The 22,261-nt window shown below is 36.7% G+C and overlaps 1 protein-coding gene across 1 annotated transcript in view; it reads right to left on the reverse strand.

Moving 5' to 3' along the window:
* The window catches only part of TERT (telomerase reverse transcriptase), a 33,393-nt gene that overhangs the window by 5,975 nt on the left and 5,157 nt on the right, over window positions 1-22,261 (reverse strand). The window contains exons 3-13 of the mRNA XM_074576406.1: window positions 20,486-20,681; window positions 17,861-18,050; window positions 14,306-14,488; window positions 12,836-12,997; window positions 12,354-12,449; window positions 10,230-10,315; window positions 7,375-7,488; window positions 5,434-5,505; window positions 3,411-3,596; window positions 1,856-1,982; window positions 1,464-1,525 (exon numbers count right to left, since the gene is read on the reverse strand). Of these exons, the coding sequence (XP_074432507.1) occupies window positions 1,464-1,525; window positions 1,856-1,982; window positions 3,411-3,596; window positions 5,434-5,505; window positions 7,375-7,488; window positions 10,230-10,315; window positions 12,354-12,449; window positions 12,836-12,997; window positions 14,306-14,488; window positions 17,861-18,050; window positions 20,486-20,681 (1,474 nt within the window). The remainder of the gene's footprint in view (window positions 1-1,463; window positions 1,526-1,855; window positions 1,983-3,410; window positions 3,597-5,433; window positions 5,506-7,374; window positions 7,489-10,229; window positions 10,316-12,353; window positions 12,450-12,835; window positions 12,998-14,305; window positions 14,489-17,860; window positions 18,051-20,485; window positions 20,682-22,261) is intronic.

Genomic DNA, 22,261 nt, shown 5'->3' on the forward strand with positions numbered 1-22,261 from the left:
TTAAACTACACATCCTCATTAATTCCATATCACAGAACATACAGCCAGAAAGCACCCACACAAGAAAAACAAAACAAAGCAAAGCCCCACAAAAAATGCTGTTCAGAAACTCAGGGAAACAGACCTACAAATGATGTAGTGTTCCACAGACCAGGATCCTCACTCTTTTGTCTATCTGGAAGCCAATTCTACAGAAACTACTTGTATTGTATGATCCCTTATATCTCTGTTTGGGTATATTTTAAGACTGTTGGCTTTTTTATTGCTTTTTTTTTTTCTTCAGACTCTGGAATTATAATCCTGCTCACGCTGAATATAGTCAACAATTACAATGCTGATTTGTAATTACTCAACAGTATATACTTGTTTATTAAATTAACCCAGCATAAGTGTAATCACGTCAAGAAATTCTGAAATCTCAAAATATTTAAAGGATAAACATAATTACCATGCTGCATCACAGAGCTCTGGCAGAATTAACCTGACACGCTGTTACCATAGTGGACAGTTTTTTTAAAGGTACCCTTAACATAAAGACCTTTGCTAGAGCGTTACCATAAAAGCAAAGAGAAGTAACTAAGTAATCATGTCCAACATCAGAGGAAAAGCATAAGTCACTCACGACACAAAGTTTAAGAGTTTGGACACATCAGTGCTGCAGTAAACAAGTCTAATTACACTTCTTGGACACAAGAATAATACAGGGTGAACACAGACCAAGTTGAATTTGAGAACAAAACTAAGATGTCACTTCCTAACAAGTATGAGCCTAGCAAAAGAGCAACACCTGATTTCTGTAAAGAGGGAAGCACCTCTTATACTTTTTTTTTGCGCTAAAACAATAAACAAACAATTAATTGGTGCTGCCAACCATTCAAAGTTTTTGATGAACAGAGATTACTATTTTCTCCCAACTTGCTTATCAGCTTTGATTTCCTTCTCTTTATCCTTGTTTAAAACATTCACTTCCTCTGCTGGTCAAGAACAGCTCACAAAACCCAAGATATTACCAGCTAAGGAGCAATTAAGACATTATCAGCAGCTAAGAATCTGCAATTAACTTGGTACAATGAAACTTCACTTAAGGCAAAGTTATACAGGTCAAAGTCCTATATGATTTTAATAGATACAAAGTTCTAAATATAAACTGGTTAATAAGTGATAAGGCTTCTTGTCATCCTCCTGCAGTATAACAAACTGCTTTTCTTGAGGTCAGCTGTCAATACCACGAGACACTGAAAGTCCATTTAGCAAAGTGTCACAAACACACACATGAATATAATCCTGTATCCTGAATCTGATAATATTACTTAAAACAGTGTTGAAACAAGAATATCATGGCTTACTACTGACATTTACCACTGCACATTTATATGGCACGCTTTTTCCTAATCCATAGCTCCTCCATGTGTCAAGAAAGAGTAGTGAAATATTCCAAGTTACTGCAGAAGACAGTGACCTACCTGTAAGCCTGAAGTAAAAATATCTTGTAGATGTTAATGAAAACTGTTCTAAGGCTGTTGATCTAGAACAGAACAGAAACAAAGCTATAGGAGCAGTGTAGTGTCACGACAGGATTTGTTCGAAGTTCAACAGCATAAAATGATTTCGAGATACAGAGAAAAAATATTTTATGCTAAACTTTAAAGATTTCTTTTATGTACCTAAGTTAACAATCTTGTGAAGGCTCAGCTCCAGATGGTCCTGAGACCCCACTTTTTAGTTTATGTCAGCATTTCCAAGTTATGTGGATTGCCTCTCAAAATCAACATAAAGAGTTAGAACTCAAAGCAGTTTTTTAATGCTCTTTATCACTAATCACAGTATTTCCAAACATCCATTTTCATATTCCCACCTGTAAATCAAGAAATAAACAATGGCATTTCAGTTTGAGGACTGTAATCAATTTGTGTTTCATGTTTTTCCCAGCTGTTCTACTTGAATTGAAGGAAAGACTTGATCTGATAGAAGTACAGGTATAACTAGAAAAAAAAAAAAAGTAGTTAAACTCCATAGGCTAATAAACTAAATTAAATTCTCTAAAGTAAGCCTCATTTAACTTCTCATGTTTCAGAGACTGCCAGCTAATCAATGAGCCAGTAGCTAAAAGATGACTATAACTAAATTAAATTTATAAAGAGACTAGATATTGTGGCCTTAAGGCTATTAGCTAAGGAATGACTTCAATATGTCAGGGCTGAATAATTCACCCTGCTAAAAAAAACCCAAACAAATAACCTCAAACACAAACTCTATGTATTTCTAAAACGCACGGTCTACCCAGACCATCATTAACAACTAACAACATTAGTGACAACGAGGTTATACTCCACTATGATCCATGCAACGCAGGAGCTTAGGCTGGAAACCACCTCTGTTCACTTTGGTGTTCCAATCACTTATCAAAAGCAAGGCGGCCCTTGTAAAAAACATCCTCAGGGTTCTGATTAGTGTCTCCCAGACCAACAGCACCAATGCCCTCATCAACGTCAACTGTTTCTTTTAGAAACACTGCTAGTGCATCTCTCTCTCTGGCTGCTGATTTTAGTCCTCTGTTGTTACATAAAATCATGTCATATAAATTCCTTTCCTAAAATGACCAAGCTTTTCTGTTTTGGAAGACTAGTGAAGGACTTCACCACACTGCTGACGGAAAATCTCCTCCCAGTTTCCCACTTAAATGTATGTTTATACTAAATATGGTATCATCCTTCAGTTTAAACAGTTCTTTCTTGTTAATCTTTAGCAAATGTCTAATGCCATCTCTAGTAGTCCATGTAAAGGGCCTACAGAGCTTTTCAGTAGGATACATTGTCCCGTCCTGAGTTCTACACCACTTCAGACTGCTTTGTGTATGTAGTCAAGGCTGCTAGTTTACAGAGAGGTTACTTCTCCCCTGCACTACCATCTGAAGCATACCAGAGGGAACACCTCTGATGTTGAAAGGATTACCAGTCCCTCTAGCCTATACAAAATTAATCCCAATCTGTAGTTCATGTAATACTTACTGCTTCTTCTAGGAAGGTACAAAAAATAACAGTTTCAGAAAAATAAATGTAGTTATATGATATCAAGTACAATACAGTGCATAATGGTTAAAGAAGCCGAACTGAGGTGATTGAATAAACTTTATCAGAACCATGTAGCCACCATACAGCATATGACTTCTGGTCACTAGTGACGTGTGCCATATTTGATGGTGTTAATGGTACGTACATCCCACCAGGATGGAATGAAGAAAACAGCAGGCTGCACAGCCGAGTAAAATGTTTAAATTACGGTACAAGAAACAGAATTGTAAAATCTATTTTGCAGTTAATTCAACTACACCATTCACAAGACACCTTTGTGCTTCACACACTGCGTATGATATACTCTAAAGCTGACACTGAGTATACAACTCTATTTACCTGGAGTAATCGCAATAAACCTCAAGTGTCCGTATATCTAATAATAAACCACACCACGGGATCAGACGACAATCTGGCAGCTGTTTAAATTTGGAGCATCCTGGGATATCATCAACAGGAAAATTCACGACTGTCTTATTGGGGTTTATTAAAAAGCCATACTCAGGAATACCTGTTGCTAGAGTCCTAAAACAGATATAAACAGTTAGTCTTAACTGCCCCCACAAAAGCAAACAAAAAAGCCCACCATGCTGCAAGACACATACGATCTTGCACAAAAGGACAGAAACCAAAGAATAAAGGGAACCACGGCCAACACTTTAGCTTAAGGAACGCAGCTAGAAACAAACACAACTGAAGACGTTAGAAGTAACTAACTAAATAAATAAAATAAAAAAATAAGCTTACGGATATGAGGATAACAGAGGAAAAACTTTTGCAAATTAATGCAACTTAAGAATTTAAGCCATGAAACATTAGAGACAAGACGCATAAACCACAGTCACAGAAACCACTGTGATCAAAAATCATTGGGAAAAGCAGACGAAGAGCTATTGTTTTTGGAAGTTAACTAAAACAAGGAGAATCCATGTAACAGGAACCTCATTTATCTGATGAAAAATTTTGAACTTTCTCCACAAAGTTTTCCCTAAGGATGTTTTCATTGCCAGAATGCCTGCTGATTACCTACTACACACTGAATCAGCAGTGTTGTCTCACAGACAAGCAGCAGTTTGTCTTACTTGGCAACGTATTCATGGGCAGTCTTCATCCTTTTAAAGAGTGAGAGGAAGAGGTAGGCTCTTCTTGGTGGGGAGTAATCATCATAAATGCCATCTCCTCAAAATTAAATTTCTTGAGTCCCCCAGTTTCACCATTGGAAAAAAACGTTACTACTCTATTTGTGGCAGAGAGTTCATAGGATCTGTAAGCCGTTCTGGAAAAATTGTACAGAACAGGCTACTTGTCTACAGAAAATCAACACAGCTGGTGCAGAAACTGATAGACAAAAAAGATGCTGATAACTTCAAAGGGCAAGAGGGACGATATCTGCAATGCTACTGCAAGCGACATTATTCCAGAACTGTAAAATCCGCACATCCCTAGAAATTTCTTTCTGTTCTGATGAGGAAACGAGGACAAATGAAGTCTTCAAAGTACACTATCCACAGTTTAGTACAGTTTATACTTCAAACTGTACTTAACTGATTTGCCCATCACCTTTCAGGCTCAAAACAGCTGCATCTTTCTGACTATTGAAAAGCATGATGCAATTGACTGCATTGCAGATGCTAAGCTTCTCTTCAAGACCTCTCCTTTGAATCCTTAAAACTGTCTTTGGCATCAGCAAAACTCTTCTTGGATATTGCCTGCACATCCATATCCATGGTAACCAGGAACCTCTTTTGGGGCCCAATTTTTTATTTTTTTTTTTTTTTAAAAAAAAAGGTAGTTCTGAAGCACTCTAAAGAATTACAGTTTGAAAACTTCTGTGTGAGCTGCATGCTGCCATGCTATCAGTAGCTTCAAATACTCACCCCAAAATATTAATGACCAGAAAATTCTTAGCAATATTGGATCAGAGAAAAGTTGCATTCTTTCCCCAGGAATAGAAGATAGCAGCACGCCTGCCCAGTAAAAACATTTTTAAGAATGTAACTAAGACATCCTAAAAATTGGAAGGAAAATGGTCTTAAAAGACACTTGTCAGCTGCTTTGGTTAGTCCACTCTACTACTTGCTGCTAGAAGCTCCATCAAGGTCAGTAGCTAGGTCCCTAATTTAAACCTCAGCAGCAATTCCCCACCATCTGAGTTGTACCAGATTGTTAGCTGGCCATCAAGAACGTAGCTATTAGGATTCCTCCCAGGCACAGGCTACCAGCAAGGACTCCAACACAGCCCTTGATTATTAACCCATACACCAAATATACCTATATGGACAAGCCTGTATAAAGATGAAAAAGAATGACCTTAAAGGTGTTAATGCTTATTACTTTGAAGACTATGTCTTTTACAGCATACCTTAGAAAAGTTCTGGCATGTGTTAAATGTGGTGTAACCAGCAAAAAGTCATCAATGAGACGTATTAGGACTCTGTAATCAAGAAGAAACTCATGTTAGACTTTTTGATATGTAATCCTTTCAAATTTTTGTCATACTCTTCAGAGCAACAACGTGCCCATTTTAATTCATAAGAAGGTAGAGGCCAATACGATCTCCAAATCGTGTCTCATGAAGAAATTCTCAGTTCCGCTTCTTTCCTAAAAATAAATGAAAAAAAAAAATAAAAATAAGAAAGCAACGGGGCTGGCTACATGAAACATGACAGGAATTTACAGCACACAAGCTGTTCCACAGTGGCTTCTTGGATGCAGGGTTTTACACTTTTCCAAGGGAGAATTTGCTGTATCTTAATATACAACACAAGGAAAGGAGGTGTAATATCAGGTACACACAGAGATATCAGATGCTTCATGTGCTCTAATTCTGTATCTTTGCTTACCGTGTAATAATTTGTTTGTGAAGCTATAACTTGAGCATAGAACAGACGACAGTCTACCACTGTAAAGGCTGGATTTTCTTTTGCAACAGAATTATTGCCGCAAGCATGCCCATATTTTTCTGATAAATCCTGCCTAGTAGATCATAAAGAGGGAGCTCTGGAGATGATCTTGTCCAGACCCTTCTCAAAGCAGGAGTACTGCCATCACTATGATCAGGTCAACTGCACCTTTGCCTAACCAAGTCAACTGCTAGATTATTTTTTTTGACATAAAGGCCAAATGAAACTATCAAAATCATTCAACAGACACCTAAGTAACATTCTAAAATCTGCTCCATATAAAAATAGCTGCTACACAAAAAAGTGCATTCTTCTGAATCAGTTTCATAATTTCAGTATGTGTAAACAAAATCCTTTGAAAGCAAAAGACAGCTGTTTATACTTATATCATCACAGTGTCCTAATATTTATGAGAACTCTTACTACTTGTGTAGGGATATGTTTAAAATCCTGAAACTTCCCGTTATTTCGTGAGCCTCCCAAGAAGAGACATCAGACAGATGCACTTATCTGGAGGATTCCTACACACTTTTTACTTTCTTTATTCTTTCTTAGGACAGAATTCACAGCAACGGAGGGAGATGTGTGAACACGGACAAGCTTCAGGGGGCTCACTGATGTCTAGCTCTTGCCTAAAGACCCAAATCTGTAATTCAGTGGCAATCAGTTCATGTAGAGGCAAAAGGGACCATAAAGTTTTTATGGCTAATAGACGTAGAGCTTTTACCAGGCTAGCTTTCCGTCCAGCTCCTAAGAAGCAAGAGCAAGCAGGACACAAACACTTAGAAGATGTACCAAGAGCCACATAGAGCTTCAAACAAGAACCAAGATGCCTTGTAAAGAGTCTGCAATAAAGCTGTGACCTTCATAAAATGCTAAGATTTACAGATGGTGGGTTGGAAAGCCCTCAGGCAGAAGCCTGGAGTATCATAAAGCCTGTAACCAACATCCCATCTTGTTTGAGGAGAGAAGATCACAATCTCTGTGGGAATGAGTGTGGGAGAACCATAAACTTCTTACATGTACAAGGGCCTGTCAGACTCTTTACAGTATCCCTAAGTACTATGCTCTTTGTAAGAACACATCTGCCACCCACAGATCTGGGACAGCTTCTTTTCAGCTCTTTTCTTCCCAATCGTATGACAAACAGGGAAATTCCCCCACAAACCAACCGCAGTGACGCCGAAGCTGTAGAGATCTTTGGGTGCACCACACTTCCTAATGGAGAGTTGGAAAACTTTGAAATTCAAAATTAAACTTCAGAGAAAATGTCACACATCTACTATACTACATATATTATAAACACGTATACTATAATATATATACTACGTATATACTAAAACCACATATACTATATATTATGCATTACTATAACAGAGCCCAGAACAAAGCATGCCTACCCATCCTGTTGTACTCCACAGAGCAATTTGTTTTCCATGTCTCCATAGCATAAGCTGCAAAGTAAGGTTGACAAAATGGAGCCCTGTGGAATTCCACAGCACTGTAAGTAGTATCTGGTCAAGAATAAAAGAAAAAAAAGGGGGAAAAAAAATCTAAACACGCAACAAGAAGATTCCAATAGCCATTAAACATTTACTTATTATTTTCAAGTACAACATATATGTTTCAATAAGAAATATGCTACATACTTGCTAGTTAGCCTTACTTAAATTTGTTTGTTCTTTCCTCTAGGAATCTACATATGGCTCCAGAAGTTTTAAATTAACCAGTGAAAAAACATGCTAATACACACACTCCTTTCTTATTAACAAACTCCAGTAGACAACTGTCATTACAGGAAAGACATTTTATAACTGATTGCAAACCTCAGTGTCTCCTTCCTCCTTCAGCTGCAGAGCCACCCTTCATTTAAGCTTTGTAGTTCTTTATGTTACATCTTACATAGCTTCAAAACAAGTGTTCTTGTACAAGAAACAAAGTGCACTGGACAAACCTTTCGAACTAGAATTTATTTATTTTTAATTATTATCCAAACAGCTCCCAGCCAGTGCCCATTAAAAATCAATTAGGCTGAAGCTCATACTGTACATCGACAGCAGGAATTAAATTCAGGTGGATTTTGAGATAGAACATTCCCAGCTTTTTTCAGAAATAGCAGACATCCACATTAAATTAAAATATAAATGTTCACCACTTACCTTGCTAAGTTTTCTGGAAAAAACAAACAAACAAACAAACAAAACCAAAATTGTTTCAGCAGCACAAGTCAGAGTAAAAATGTTTAACTACAAAACAATTTAATTTAAAGCAGTAATTTAAATTGAGGTGTTTATTCTTTGCATATATACTTGCACAGCATGATCCGGCCAAGGAAAATGTTTTCTTGGGTTTTTGTTTCTGGGTTTGTTTTGTTTTTCCACAAATAAACATCACTTTAACTTTAGGGAAATTCCTGATGGCTTAGTCCAATAGAACACGTTTTATACATCTCAGCTATATTGTAAATCACATTTATTTCCTCATTTATCTGCTCAGGCATGAAGCTATCTTACTTCTGATTAGGAAAACCTGTGAAATGCTAACCCTTACTATTTGTAATTATACTGAACCTCCCCCCCTTCCTTGAAAAGTTCACTGAAGTTGCCAGTTGTTATTTTGCAAAAAGAATAAATCTTGATTTACTTCTCATGGCTTCAAAGAATTCATATAGACATAGCCAGGGAAAGGTTCATTAATACTTCCCCCATCTCGTTACTTAAAGCCAGTAACACCACACGCAGTAATAGTAATGTATCACATCTTGACATACTCCTGAAGACAGAGCTCCCCATTACCTTGTGGATTTTTCTATGCTGGCAGCAACAGAATGAGTATACCTCACAAAATCCAGGGGAATTATTTTCACAACACTCTTCTGAAGTACTGAGATACTATATTACAATGTCCATTTTACCATTTCTACATGAATGGCTTAGTGAAATCAAAGCAAATGAAATGCAACTGGACACGGGAGCCACATACTACCATTCTAGCAGTGATCTTACCTATGTTTTGAGTCATCTGCACATTTTTCTAGCAGCAACTTCACATTTTTCCAGACTTTTGACAAATACATTAAATGGTATTAAGAGAGTCCTTCTAGGTCCCCAGCTCAAAAATCAGCATTTTTCTCAACACATGAAGTGAATATTGACTAACTGTGATGGCTTTTTGAGAACCATCAGTTAAAGAGTGTATTCATTTTCTAAACTTATTTGCAGTTGTGGGGGTTTTTTTTGAACAAATGAGAATGAGCTACTTTAAAAGGGCAAATTCATTCCAGGAGAAACAGTATTTTTTCAGCCAAGCTGTGACTGAATTTAAATAAGCGTGAAGCTGGCTTTGTCAGGGTGCGCTTTCTTTAAAACCGTTAAACTTTTATTAAACATACTGATGTCAGTTAGTCCTTACTAACGGCACGCCACGTCAGCATTCTCAGGATCCTGCCAAGGGCAGTGTAAGCATCAGTGCTAGAAAAACCTATAAACGCTCTTCTCTTTCCCTCCCTGAAAGCTTTTCTCCCACTCCCTCAATTTTGTGAGATTAAATATTCTAAAATAAAGGTATTTTTTTCAAGACCAAGAAGCTATTCATGCTAATATACCTCATTCAGAATAAAGATCATGTAAGTACTTGTTTTCTAGACGTGGTACACACATTTGCCACCTAGGAGCAAAACATAATCAGCTCTTCTAGCATCACAAGAAGAAATGTGCGTTACTACCCTCTATAACATCTGTTTCCTAGTTTTGGAGTTGCCAATAATTTAAATTCCTACTGTTATTGCCTTTTATTTTTATTGCAACTTGCCAAATAGCAAGGCCACGTAGAAAAGGTTTAATTTTTCACTATAGAGAAATGACTAACAAGGTTTTTGCACGATTGCTTGGACGTTACCTTGCTTTTGTTCACCACTATGGATTCCAACCTTTTAAAGTATTTTTCTTTTGAACCACATTTCCAGTTTTAAATAAAGAAGGTTACATATTTTAGAAAAATGCATTCTGTTTATAGTTAACATCATCCAGCTGGGAAAGAGAAATTTCATCCAAATACAAATTTGATTCCAAACTCTTCATGCTTTTATGGAGCTTAAACTGATTTCAAATTAACATGAAATATAAATCTTTAAAAGACAGCTCTCAAAAATCCCCTGAGCCAATTAAAAGTATTCTGCTTAACAGAAAAAAAAACAACCAACGAAAAAAAAAAAAACAAAAACACTATACAAGGAAAAACTAACTTATTTTTTTACCTGCTCCCAATCTCCAGGATGTTGTTATGTATCATTTGAAGAAAAAAAGTAAACAGGCTGGAACTTGTCTCATTAAAAGTTAAGCTCTAGAAATGGGACAAAACAAAGCAAGATTTGTACTTTAGAAATGTACTGAAACTAAAAATACAGTATAAACTTAGAAGATAAGCAGAAACCTCTATAAAAAGCTAGACTGAAGTAGTTCAAACCCCTAAGGCAAGAAACAAAACACCTAACACCAAGATCTGAATATACACACTAAAAAGCTGCTCACATCCAACAAGTGAACAGTGCAGTTTTGTTTTGCTTTAGGAGAAAAGCAGTTTTGATTGGTGTTACATGGAAAAATAGTCAAATACAACATCCCAAACCACTTTTTAAAGTGCTGGTGTACTATACTGGATTATTACAATGCATGTCACTCTTTTGGCCGCTTTCTATCCTGCAGGGCAATTTCTGTAACTGTCATGTTCTTTATAATTCCACAAGTGTAGATACACTCACTGGCCAGTTCTGCTGCAAAACACATTCTTTGCCACATATTACCAACGATTCCATGAGTGACTGCCTGTCCATCCAATATTTATGAAGCTTTGTTTTAAAAACTGTGTAATAAATTATTTTAGAGCAGTTTAAATCCCTTCAATAATGACTTCATGAGAACTAAAGCAAAATGACTTCCTATTTGCAGAGATCAGATATCAGGCAAATGCCCTCAGCTCTGGATAGAGCCATGTGAGGTCATGGTTATTTGTATTGAAGAGCTAACACGATGTACCTGTGGTACCCACACCCAGGCTGCCATGATACTTTTCTCAGAATAAGTTTTTTTTAAAAAAGTAATGTCACACACACACACGAATTGTTTTCAGACGCAGAATATTTCAAAATAGAATGCTGCTGTTCACACAATATCTGGCATAGTTATCTAAACCAGAGTCCACTGGAAAAAAAAGAATAAAACAAAACCTACATACACATCATCATCATCATAGATGCAGCTAGTTTTCGTTTTCATCCATGTACTCACTAGGCTCTCTGCACTTTGTAGGATCCTGGAATTGTGCACACTGTATATTCTACTCCTATGTCCATACATATACAAGATCATCTTACTTGTATGTTAGAAGCATAAATTACCCTATGTAAAAATTTTCCACTGGCAAGTTTAGAAAAAAAAAAAATTTAAAGAGAAAGTAGCCTGTGAGAAAATACCTGTCTGGTCAGCTGATGCTCAGGAATCTTGCAGGTTGTTATCATGGAATGGAACACCATGATGCTGAACAATAAAACGTATTAAGAAACTGACCAAGCACATAATCTACTTTTATGCCTTTCTCTGGCATGCTCCTTGCACAGAAGGAAGTCTTGAGAACAAACTCAATTAGTACAGTTCTCTGCAGGACAAGAACTAAAACAACAGAAGGATGCTTGCTTCTTGTAACAAAGCATCAGCTGGAGTAACTTTAAGATACATATCATTTTTAACCATACTTTAATTCACTGAAAGTGAGAAATCTCTTTAAACAAAAAATACAAAAGTTGATCTTATTTTGTGCTGCATTTTAACTCTTCTAAAGAAGAGTTCATTCTTATCAACCTTGGCAGGTGATAATTAAAATAAGCTTTTCTTTCTTTTTTCCAATTAATTTTTCTATTCTATGCAGTTTGTTATTCAAGATGCCACACCTATTTCCTTAGCTACTTAGCTTAGAATACATTTTACTCATTCTTACTTCTGTGTGTTTTGGAGATAGCAACTGTTGAAGCCCTTCTTTACTCAGACAGTTAAGTTCTCCCTTGAGAACTGCTGCAACAAACAATGGAGTTAGGAAAGGAAAAAGAAAACATTGGTTAAAGTGAAAGTTTGAGAGGATGATAAAATCTGGAAGAAGTCTAGAAGGATATTTTGTCAGATTTCTTGCCTGGTGCACTTCTTCCACTGAACACTGAGAGCCTGTTATCAAAGAAGAGATGACAAAAATCTTTCTATGGAAGCTGCTGGGTAACTAGAAGAGAGGTGGTGTCACCACATAATATGTACATTCAATCAAAAATCCCAGTCTTCCTCCAATTCTTCTGTAGCTTTCTTTTTCAGTTGAAAGGAAGTCTCCCAATACTTACCTGTTCAACTATTATTGCGTTTTGCAATGAAGTATTCTCCTGAAGCTGAGACACAAACTGCTTCATGTCTGGCATAAAATCCTTGAAAGTAGAAACCTACACATTGAGTGTAAAGAAATAAATGACAAAAGCAATAGAAAATTCAGTATCTGACTCTTTTATTCAGTGAAGGTCAAAGGGCCAGCCTTATTGCGTTATTTTAATCCAACAATTCAGCTGTTGTTAAAATGAAATAGCTCCCTCACATCTCTCTATTTCCATAACACATTTATCTTTATTCTTATTAACGCTGAATAAAAAGTGCAAAAATTAAGGAAGAAAAGGAAGCTTTGCTACCTCTGGAAAATATCCAACACTATTAAAAAAGGGTTTATGAAGTAATTACCTCATCCAAGTTGTGACTAAAAAAAGCTATAAACAAAAATATTCCTTGGATTGAAACGTATCTACAGCAGCAAATAGAAGAAATCAGCAAGTCATACATGTCTCCTATAGAACCTCCTGGCTTTTCCATTTGTGGTAATCATAATCATGGCATAGCGCCGTATGCAGTAGACAGTTCTTTTCTCGGGGTTTAAGATCCGTGAAATCACTTCCACAAGTTTATTATGAGGAATGGTATCATAAGCCCTGGAGACATCAGCCTGAAATAGAAGAAGTATCTTCCATTATGAATTCATCAGAATCGCTGTAAAGGAGCACTGTAAACTAATTGCTGTGGTAGTATGAAAAAAGGCTGAAAGATAAATCACATAGGAAATAAATTACTGCATTATTCAGTCCAAATTTGTGACAAAACAACAACTCATTGCTTATCTGCAACACCTTTCATCACTCATCAATGAGTTTTCCCTTACAAGGGATAACCAAATCATCAGTTTTAGCACATTTCTTGTTATTAACAGAATATGATACCATATGCAACCTTAGACCTAACACCGAACATTCGATCATTTAACTAAAGTTTATTGCTGATATTTTTAATACGTTTTAAGTATTTTAAGAAATCTTCGTCTCCATATGATCATGGAGGTGGCATCTTAGGCTTTTGGAAAGCTGCAAAGCCAGAAGTTTTACCTTTTCTAAACCTCATACTGCAGTTTTACCTCTGCTTTTACTTGTCATAGTCGAAATTCAAAACCTTGTGAAGAAGCAACAATCTTAGGAGAACTACGTCAATGCCATGATTCTTTGGCTTGAAAGATAACGAGACAATCATGGAAAGTAACTTCAGGACAGGATGACAACTGACATATGAAAGCACAAGAGAGAAGCCCCACTACAATATATATAAAAGTGTGTCATTTACATATGTCTGTATAAATTGCCCCAATTCAAAGCGCTGAACTGATCTCAAAGGTTGCCTGCTACACATAACTGAAAAACAAGTGTTAAGAAGACACTCCTTCAAATAGTGGGATACGACAAGCAGTCTTTTTTTTTTTTTAAGTGGGAGAAGAAACTTGTTGGAGAGACACTAGAGTTCAAGTGTTCATTTTCTACAGAAACTAATGATACTGAGATAGAAAGAGACCTATTTTTAAAAACATACTGAATTTATCCAAATGCACGTAGCAAGTTTTTCCCGGTTCTCCTTTGGGAAGATGGTCCTAACAGCACATCTGAGCTTATTTTTTTTGTCCCATTTTTCTACCCAAGTAAATGTAACTGCAGAAATACAGTGCACGTGCAGAAGCAAGAGCTGCTACATGTCAGAAAGACGGACAGAAAAATATCAAAGTAAAGGAAGATCTACTGTAGGGACACCTCCCCTCAAGAAAATCAACCAACCCCACTCCCCAAAAAACAACCAGAGTCTGTGTTAAGTATGCACAAAAGTTTATTTTGAAAAAGAAATAATTATGCACTCAGATCACAGTTATTACAGCTATGGAAGTATCTGCAAGTTGACTTTGAAGAGTCAGTTTGAATATGTAATTAAAAAGACATACCTTTACGTAGTAGAAACGAGGAATTTCACCATCTGATTCAAGAACCTTTGTAACAAACTTCTTCCATGCCTTGTAGATATCATCTTTCCCAAACACTGAAGAGCCGATAAACCTGGTGTTTATAGTTCGTTCATAATTTAACACACTAAATAGATTTTTTAGTCGAGTGTTGTAGTGATGCATCTAAAAAGAGACCAAAGAGAATCACCTTAAAGTATGCTGAAATACATTAAATTCTGTGCAATATACAATTTCACATTTAGATGAACGATGAGAATAATTTTGTATGTTTACTATATTATTTTGGTCAACCGCAGTTTTCAGAAACCCTGAATATAGCTGCAGTAACTACTTTGAAATGACAAAAGAGCCTCAGAGATCTTTTTTCTTTTTCTTTTTTTTTCAAACATCTAAATCCTATAGAAAATGTGTTTTTTCTGTACCTGACTCTTGGAAATCAAGGTGTAATAGTTAAGGAGATAAACAGACGGACTCCAGCAAATAAAACAGCCACCAATTAGAAGGTAACTTCTTAAATATCATTAATTCTCTCTGGTGGAGACTATCACCACAACAAGAGCCGCAAAAAGAACACGTGCCCCAAGACTTTAGGCTAAGTCCAGCTGCACCATCAGTTCAGCCTCTGGAGGTACTTTATGCTAGTACATTAGCAAAGATTTAACTCTCAGCTATGGGAATAGTAATTGCCAGAGTGGCAGTGAAGTCGTGCAGGTTGACTAGGTCTGTAAACACCTTAACGAAAAAAAACCAATATTGACACACATGTCAACAAAGGAATGTTGAAAGGGCAAGTCATACTACTGAAAAAAATAAACAAACCGCACACATAGCACGCTTAGAAAGCAGTTTAGAATTTCAGATAAGTCCTCCAAAATGAATACAAAGAACATAAAAGGTTTCTTACTGTCAATGGTAGTATTGTGATCATAATATCTACACTGAAACTACTAATTATGGAAGTATTCCAATTCATCTGAAAACATTTATTTTTGCACTGAAAAAAACCAATTAGTTTTAGTGAAAAGCCGGCAAAACTAAAGCACACCAAAAGTGTTTGGTGTACTACTGCCACTGCTTCCAAAACAACTCGGTCCAACCTCACTGTGTACATAAAGTAATTATGTTCGCTCATTGTCTGATCCTGCAAAATGTTTTTGGACAGTTTATAAAACAAAGATTTATGAAAATTTAGACACTTTCCTGAATTATTGCAGTGGTATCTTTTCTGCTATAGCCCAAGTTCCTAAGAAAAACAGTCAAAAGGGTAGAGATGTAGCTCAAAGGTAAATAGAAGCAGCCAGATCAAAGTAAACATCAGTAGAAGAGTTCCTTCTTTCCTTCTTAATGAGCCTATCCCAGGATGGCTGCTTTTTCACAAAAAACACACCTTCACCTTTTCACAAAGTTGATAGCCATATGGGTGTTTGCAAGTGAGTCAGTAAAAGAAAATTGAGACTGGTTGCAAACCCAGTCTGAACTAAACCCGAGAGACCTGGAGTTGCAGTATTCACAGTAGCTCCTCATTGTCACTTTAGAAGGAATTCCCTCAAGCCTCTTAATTCCCCAGTACAGGTCCAATGCACAGAGTTGTTAATATTTTTGCAAAACTTAATGATCTGCTGGAATGCGGTGAAAGACTATAAACTCTCAGACAAATCAGATCTTTTAGAACCCTGCTGCCTACCAGTGCTTTGAGCTTCCCATTAAAAATAAAAAAAATATTGGTTCGAATGAAAAAGGAAGAAGGATGTAAAGCAAACACGTAAAACCTTCGAAACAAAACAAAATCTACAGTGATTTGAGGACAAATTCACAGAACTGAACTCATTCCACCATGTATTTTGCAGCAAAGTTTGGGAGTTGCCCAAAAATCAGAAGTTGGTTTGCTGGATATTTGGGAGACCATCTCTGGCAATTCATCTGGACATATTCCAGTGTTGAGCTACAGAAACTGGCCAAGACTACCCCTACAATTCCAGTCTGGCTTCCAAATTCCAAAACCTGGAATATTGTCAGGAAGACAGAACTAGAAGATCGTCTTCCTTCTACAATTTAAATGCTAGGAGGAAAGTGGAGAGCAGAGACAATGTGGATATGGTACAGGATGAAACTGGAACAGAGTGCAAGACAAAATGCCATGACAGAAGCAAAATGAGTAGCCGTGCAAGTTTAGGAAAAAAGGAACAAAAAAAAAAGAAAAAAAAAAAGACATCACTTCCATTAGGTTGGAATTAATGAATAAGATGATTGTTTTACACTAGACACTTCTCTCTGTTTCAGCCTACTATCTGAGAGAAGAGGTAACACTACCACCACCTTCTCTTTCATGGATTTAGGAAAATCCTTAGCTATGCGTTGTGACTAGTTTAGACAGATGAGGTCTGTCTAACAGCTGAAGACCTTAGTGTCCTCAGTTATTTGTCTGCACGCTCCAACAGCAGTCTATTGCTTGCACTCTTCAGCAGATCTAGATATTCCCCCTCGGCTCCAGAGCAGCCAGGTTAGCTCAAAACACCTGATGAGCTGCCATGGTTGACTTTGAACCTTCGTCTTCTTCAGTATATTCGTGTCATCCTTTATGCCAGATCTGTTACAGGAGCAATAGCACTGCAGCTATTTCCAAATTAAGTGTGCGCATACTCTCAAATCTGACAGTCTGATTGTCATACAAAGACTATAAAGAAAGAACACTTCAGAACAGCTTTTAGCAGATGCCTTGTAAATCTGGTCTGGGATCACGTATTGAACAGTAAATACTAAGCCACTAACCTCTCACCCATTTGGAGAACACTTAATCTTGTGCACTAAACAGGACTCAGCCTGAAGGAAAAACAATTAACGCGGTCATGCAAGACAGTGAAACTGGGTTCCCACTATGTCTTGTGGTTAACTAGCCTGTTGAATAGATTATTCTGTGCACCGTATGTTCTGTCTCTGTTCCCAGGCTGCTGCAATTCCCAGCTTCCTTTCTATCTCCCTACTACACTTGATTCAGCTTCCTCACCCTTCTTAGACCTTCTGTAACACACCTAGTTCACCACTTTTCGGCTCCCTGGGTTGACCTGGCACAACAGGCAAGTAGCTGAATAACGTGCAAAATCAGCATTCAGGTAAATCACAATAGGCCAGCCTCATCCGTCCCTCACCCTCTGGTGTACCAAACAAATACAACACGTTAATTCAGAATACTCAATATCTGACATTTCTGTCCTTCTGCTCCCATAAATGGCCAAACGCCTACCACAACCAGACACACAAGCCTGAGGGAAAGGGATGGAAAGAAAAGAGAAAGAAAACATGATTACCTGACAGACCATGCCATTCTGTTAAAATATGATTCTGGAACTGGAAGCTAATGGTAATTAAGCACTGGGAAGGAAGAAGCTACGTTGCAACAGGCAGAACCATTCAGTCATTCTGATTTGAATGTTCCAGTTCACCATGTTAAAACTATTTTTTTTATAACAGAAAACCTCACTCGCTTTATTAGCTGCCTACATGAAACACACACAAAACAATAAAGAAAATAAAAACCTTCTTTTCTCTGCTTTCCCTGCTGAATGCTCGTGCTTCAACAACACCGCTCACTTTTACTATGGGTCTTAACCCATTTGCTTTGGGAATGAACCGGAGCTTTGATGCCATTGGAACATATTTTTTTTGACGGACAGCTTCAATCTCCTCTGAAGATAAAGCACGTAGATGTACTTTGGCAAAATGGTTTCTAAAATACAAATACACATTTCATGTAAGCAATAGGAAAGGCAGTAAGTTAAAACTTTTAATCTCTTTATGATAACTGAAGCCAAATATTTTTCTAAGAAGATCATTACAAATATTAAACTCTGCAGCAAGTGTCACGGAAATCTGAATTTCAGAACAATTTCACGGTATCTTAATGACAATGTAATAAAATAATAAGAGAGTACACATTTCTGCTTGATGCAAATTAAGATAATTAAAAAAAAATCTTAGTTAACATAAATGAAAATTTAAGCACAGGTTAGCCAAGTACATTTGAACATTACGAAGTAGTTTTTATGCAAAACAACAGGTGGTTGGGTATTTCTCATGGTTTCAGAAGCTTGAAAGACATTAAGAAAGTTGAGTAGAACCTTCTGAAAGCTATGTTAAGAAAGATCCAGGGAAGGACTTACTGTAATGGGCTGTTCTACTCCCAACATTTAGGGGACCTACTACTTATTAAAAATTATAGTGAACTGCGATAATTACGATACCTATACAACATAAGGGTATTTAGATATCCAGTAACACAATTCAAAAGAACGGATCTGATGAGCAGGTGTTAGCTAAAATGAACAGCAGAAAATAATGAAGAATGGAAGGCTCTCAAGTCACAAGTTCTGAGCTCCGTATGTTCATATTACTGAGAAATGTGCTTCCCTCTCAGACACCCCTCAGAGAAGATAGTGCCTGGAGAGCCTCAAAATAGCTGAGGCAGCCCTAAACAGCTGTCTCACAGTATCTCCAAACCCCAACTTCTCTCCTCCCTTGTGAAGTAAGCTGCTTGCCACCTGTATGAATGCGTAAACTGTATTAGTAGAAGACCTCACATTACATTGCACACTCAAAAAAGCAGTGCTGAAAGCCCTAGACTTCTGAGCAAAGCTCATGTGCAGCTGCTGGAATCAGATCAAAAGTCCATATAGCTGCCTGTCCTGTAGCCAACAGCAAACACCCTGTCCTGACAGCATGCCCTTGGGAAGCATGCAGCAGTACCTCCTTGGGATGCTTCCCCAGCTTCCAGTGATCTGCAGTTCAGGGACTTCCTGAGGCAAAGGTGAGAAGGGGCCTCCTGCACGGTGGGGAAATATGTGGGGAGGAAATCAGAAGAAATGGGATCATCCCCGATCAGGGTCTTTTGAGTTCAGAGCACCTTGTCCTTACACACTGGGGTTTTCCAGGAAACTTGGAATAGGGACAAATGGGCTAAAACCAAAAATATTTGTTTTCTTTTAGTCACACATCCCACTAAAAACAGCATTGTATCTGATATGTAGAAGTTAGTACTTGATGATACTTTATGCCAAAAAGTAGCCTTTGAAGTACATCAAAACTACAAAAAACACTAATTGCAACACTAAGTCTGTTAGTTTGAAGACAAGACAAACAGAATATGCGGGACTGAAAATTATATTCAACTACTACTATTTAAATTGCGTATTCTGTGCTACAACTGCAAACAGGATTGAGGCCCCATGGGGCCCCATTAAGTGCAAACACATATTCAGAAGAGCTGCACTGGAGATACCAATGTTAAAATGAGGGAGCGATGGGGCAGGAGGGGAAAAAAAAAAAAATCATACATACAACACTGCAGATCAACAGACCACTGTGAATGCAAAAGGTTCACCATATAATACAACTATTAAAACACAAGGCATCAAGTATGCTCATTTTGCACAGTTCCAAAGCTCTCAGACACCAACAATGTATAATGAAAATCCAAAAGACATCGACCATGGAGATGTGTGCACAATACTGTTCATTAAAATCACTACATCTTTCCTATTTTCTCACTTAATTGCTTAAAATTTGATCTTAAACAATGCCATAACTTAAATACATGGATGTATTTTTTAAGACCAAAAAAGAAGCCAGGAATTCCACAGCCGCACTAAAAAGAAGATATGCAGCTTTTAAATCCCTCAACCTTCAAAAAAAATTTAAAAAAAGCCCAAACCACAAAATTACTGTCTGAATAGAGTATTACAGCATTTCAGCAGAGATATTTTGTTGTTGTCGTTTTTTTTAAATTAAAGCAGTAAAAGCAGATTATTTTTAAAATTAACTTTCCCAGGGTTACTTTGGGATTCTGTCACCATGCTTCACTCATTTTTAAAAGGTATAAAAAAATGACTTACAAAACCAAAAACCTCTTCATAATCGATTTTGTTATTGCAAAGGTTTCTCTTCTCCTACCACAGTACTCTAAATTTGCATCAGTTTTCTCACATAAAATATTTCTGAATTTATAAGTTGCGCATACTACAACCACAGGCTGAATTTTCTTTTGGGAAATTAATCAAATAAAAGGAGGATAAATGGTCAAAAATTAAAGCAGATTGATATCTTTACACTACAAAACATGAGATTTCCACACATTCCATTAATGTTCGATTAGTTTTCTAATGTTACCTAATTCCAATGTTCTGTAACTTGCCCCAAATAAACTTTCGGTAGTAGAAAAGCATGTTTTTCTGGAACATGGTCTCGGTGATATAGAAAAATGATCTGAGCAACTCAACAACATAGGTATCCATCAGCCAGTACAGGAATTTAGCCAAAAGTTCTTCACGGAAACAATGTTCATAGGCAGGAACAAAGTGATCACCTTCAATAAACAATTCAAAGGTAGTTATAGTAAATATCAACTATTTGTATCAGTAAAGAAACAACATACAAACAAAAAACCCACACAAAACACTCTTTGCTTAGCTTGAGGTTAATGAAAAGAAAAAAAGCACAATTGCATGGATGTCACTCCAAATTTTCACTGGCATTACATAACGTGACCCAAGCTTAAAGGAGAAACACAGAAACTAATTTGCAATGACAAACTGACAGATAGGATACGAGTACATGCTATTAGTAGCCTAAAGGCTTGCTTTATTCCCCCAGCACCGATTGTGCAAGATCTTTAATGCACAAAGGCAAGACTATTGTGAAGGGAAAGGTAAAATGGAAGTAAGTGTACTACAACATAAAACTTGTTTTAAAAAATGAGCAAAAAATGAAAATACTTAGGTATACTGTAAAAATAACAGAATTTAACTGGGCTCGCTGGGTGATGAGAATGATATTCAGATTTCCCAATAACATGAAAATTAATTTCAGGGTTAGGCTTTATTTCAGACAGCCTATATAAAAGTCATTGCTGCAGTAAAAAAAAAAAAAAGAAAAAAGAAAAAAAAAAAAACAAAACACCCTAAATCCATCAGCACTTGCAACATTTAGATGACATAAAAAATCATGAACCCAGAATATTCCCAGCTACTGTCAAATTTTAGGCCACATAGATTTGTAGTGATGTCTAAATATTGGTAGGCAAGTAGGGAATAAAAAACCCTGTGCTACAATACTGTATTTTTGACAACTTCCAATAATACTCTAATTAAGAGTAGAATTTAGCAAAATACAACAGGATAATCTGAAGAAATTATACAGACATATTAGTTTAGTTGAATAGCACAAATCATGATTATGGCACAGATGTGTTAAAAGCAGCTTAATTTTGACACAACAGAGCTGAGGCTTAACACTGAAACTTATAAAATGGAAGTATGTTTCCAGTTCTCTACCCTGTTTGATTTTTGTGCGCTTCAGGGCGGAGACATTTCCATGTATTTACAGCACCTATGAGAAGACTACCATAAAGAGATAAAACAGTGTTCACTTCAACAGAAGCCAGGTAACATCAATGAAAAAAAAATCCAATGATTGTTAGAAAATGCACTATCTGAAGAGTTGCAACATGCAGCTGTGATACACAAATTACATCAGAATGTTGTTAAGTAGCTGTCCTAGAACTAGTTCATTTGTTTTCTAAGTTCTCACAATAGATGTAAATGATGACTACAATTCAGGGAACTGACAAGAAACCACTACTACTACTTTGGAGGAAAAAACCACCCACCTTCAGTGCAGTAAAGCAATTAAATATGTGTTTAAACTTCAAGCACAAGGGAGTAGTTTCATGAAAATTAAAAACAAGCCTATATGTTCCTTTTCCCTGTATAAGGCCAGAGAATAAGACTATTACATTTTTTTTAAGATAAGATGTTACAAATGACAATGAAACAAATGTGTATTTTACAATAATTTTTTTTTTTAATATTGAACTCCTCAGCATTTTGAAAACCACGTTTTGAGCTACAGTTTCTGAATAAAGAATCAATATATTTGTTAGAATTA

Source organism: Larus michahellis, chromosome 2 (genome assembly GCF_964199755.1).
Source record: "Larus michahellis chromosome 2, bLarMic1.1, whole genome shotgun sequence".
In the NCBI taxonomy this organism is placed as follows: domain Eukaryota; kingdom Metazoa; phylum Chordata; class Aves; order Charadriiformes; family Laridae; genus Larus; species Larus michahellis.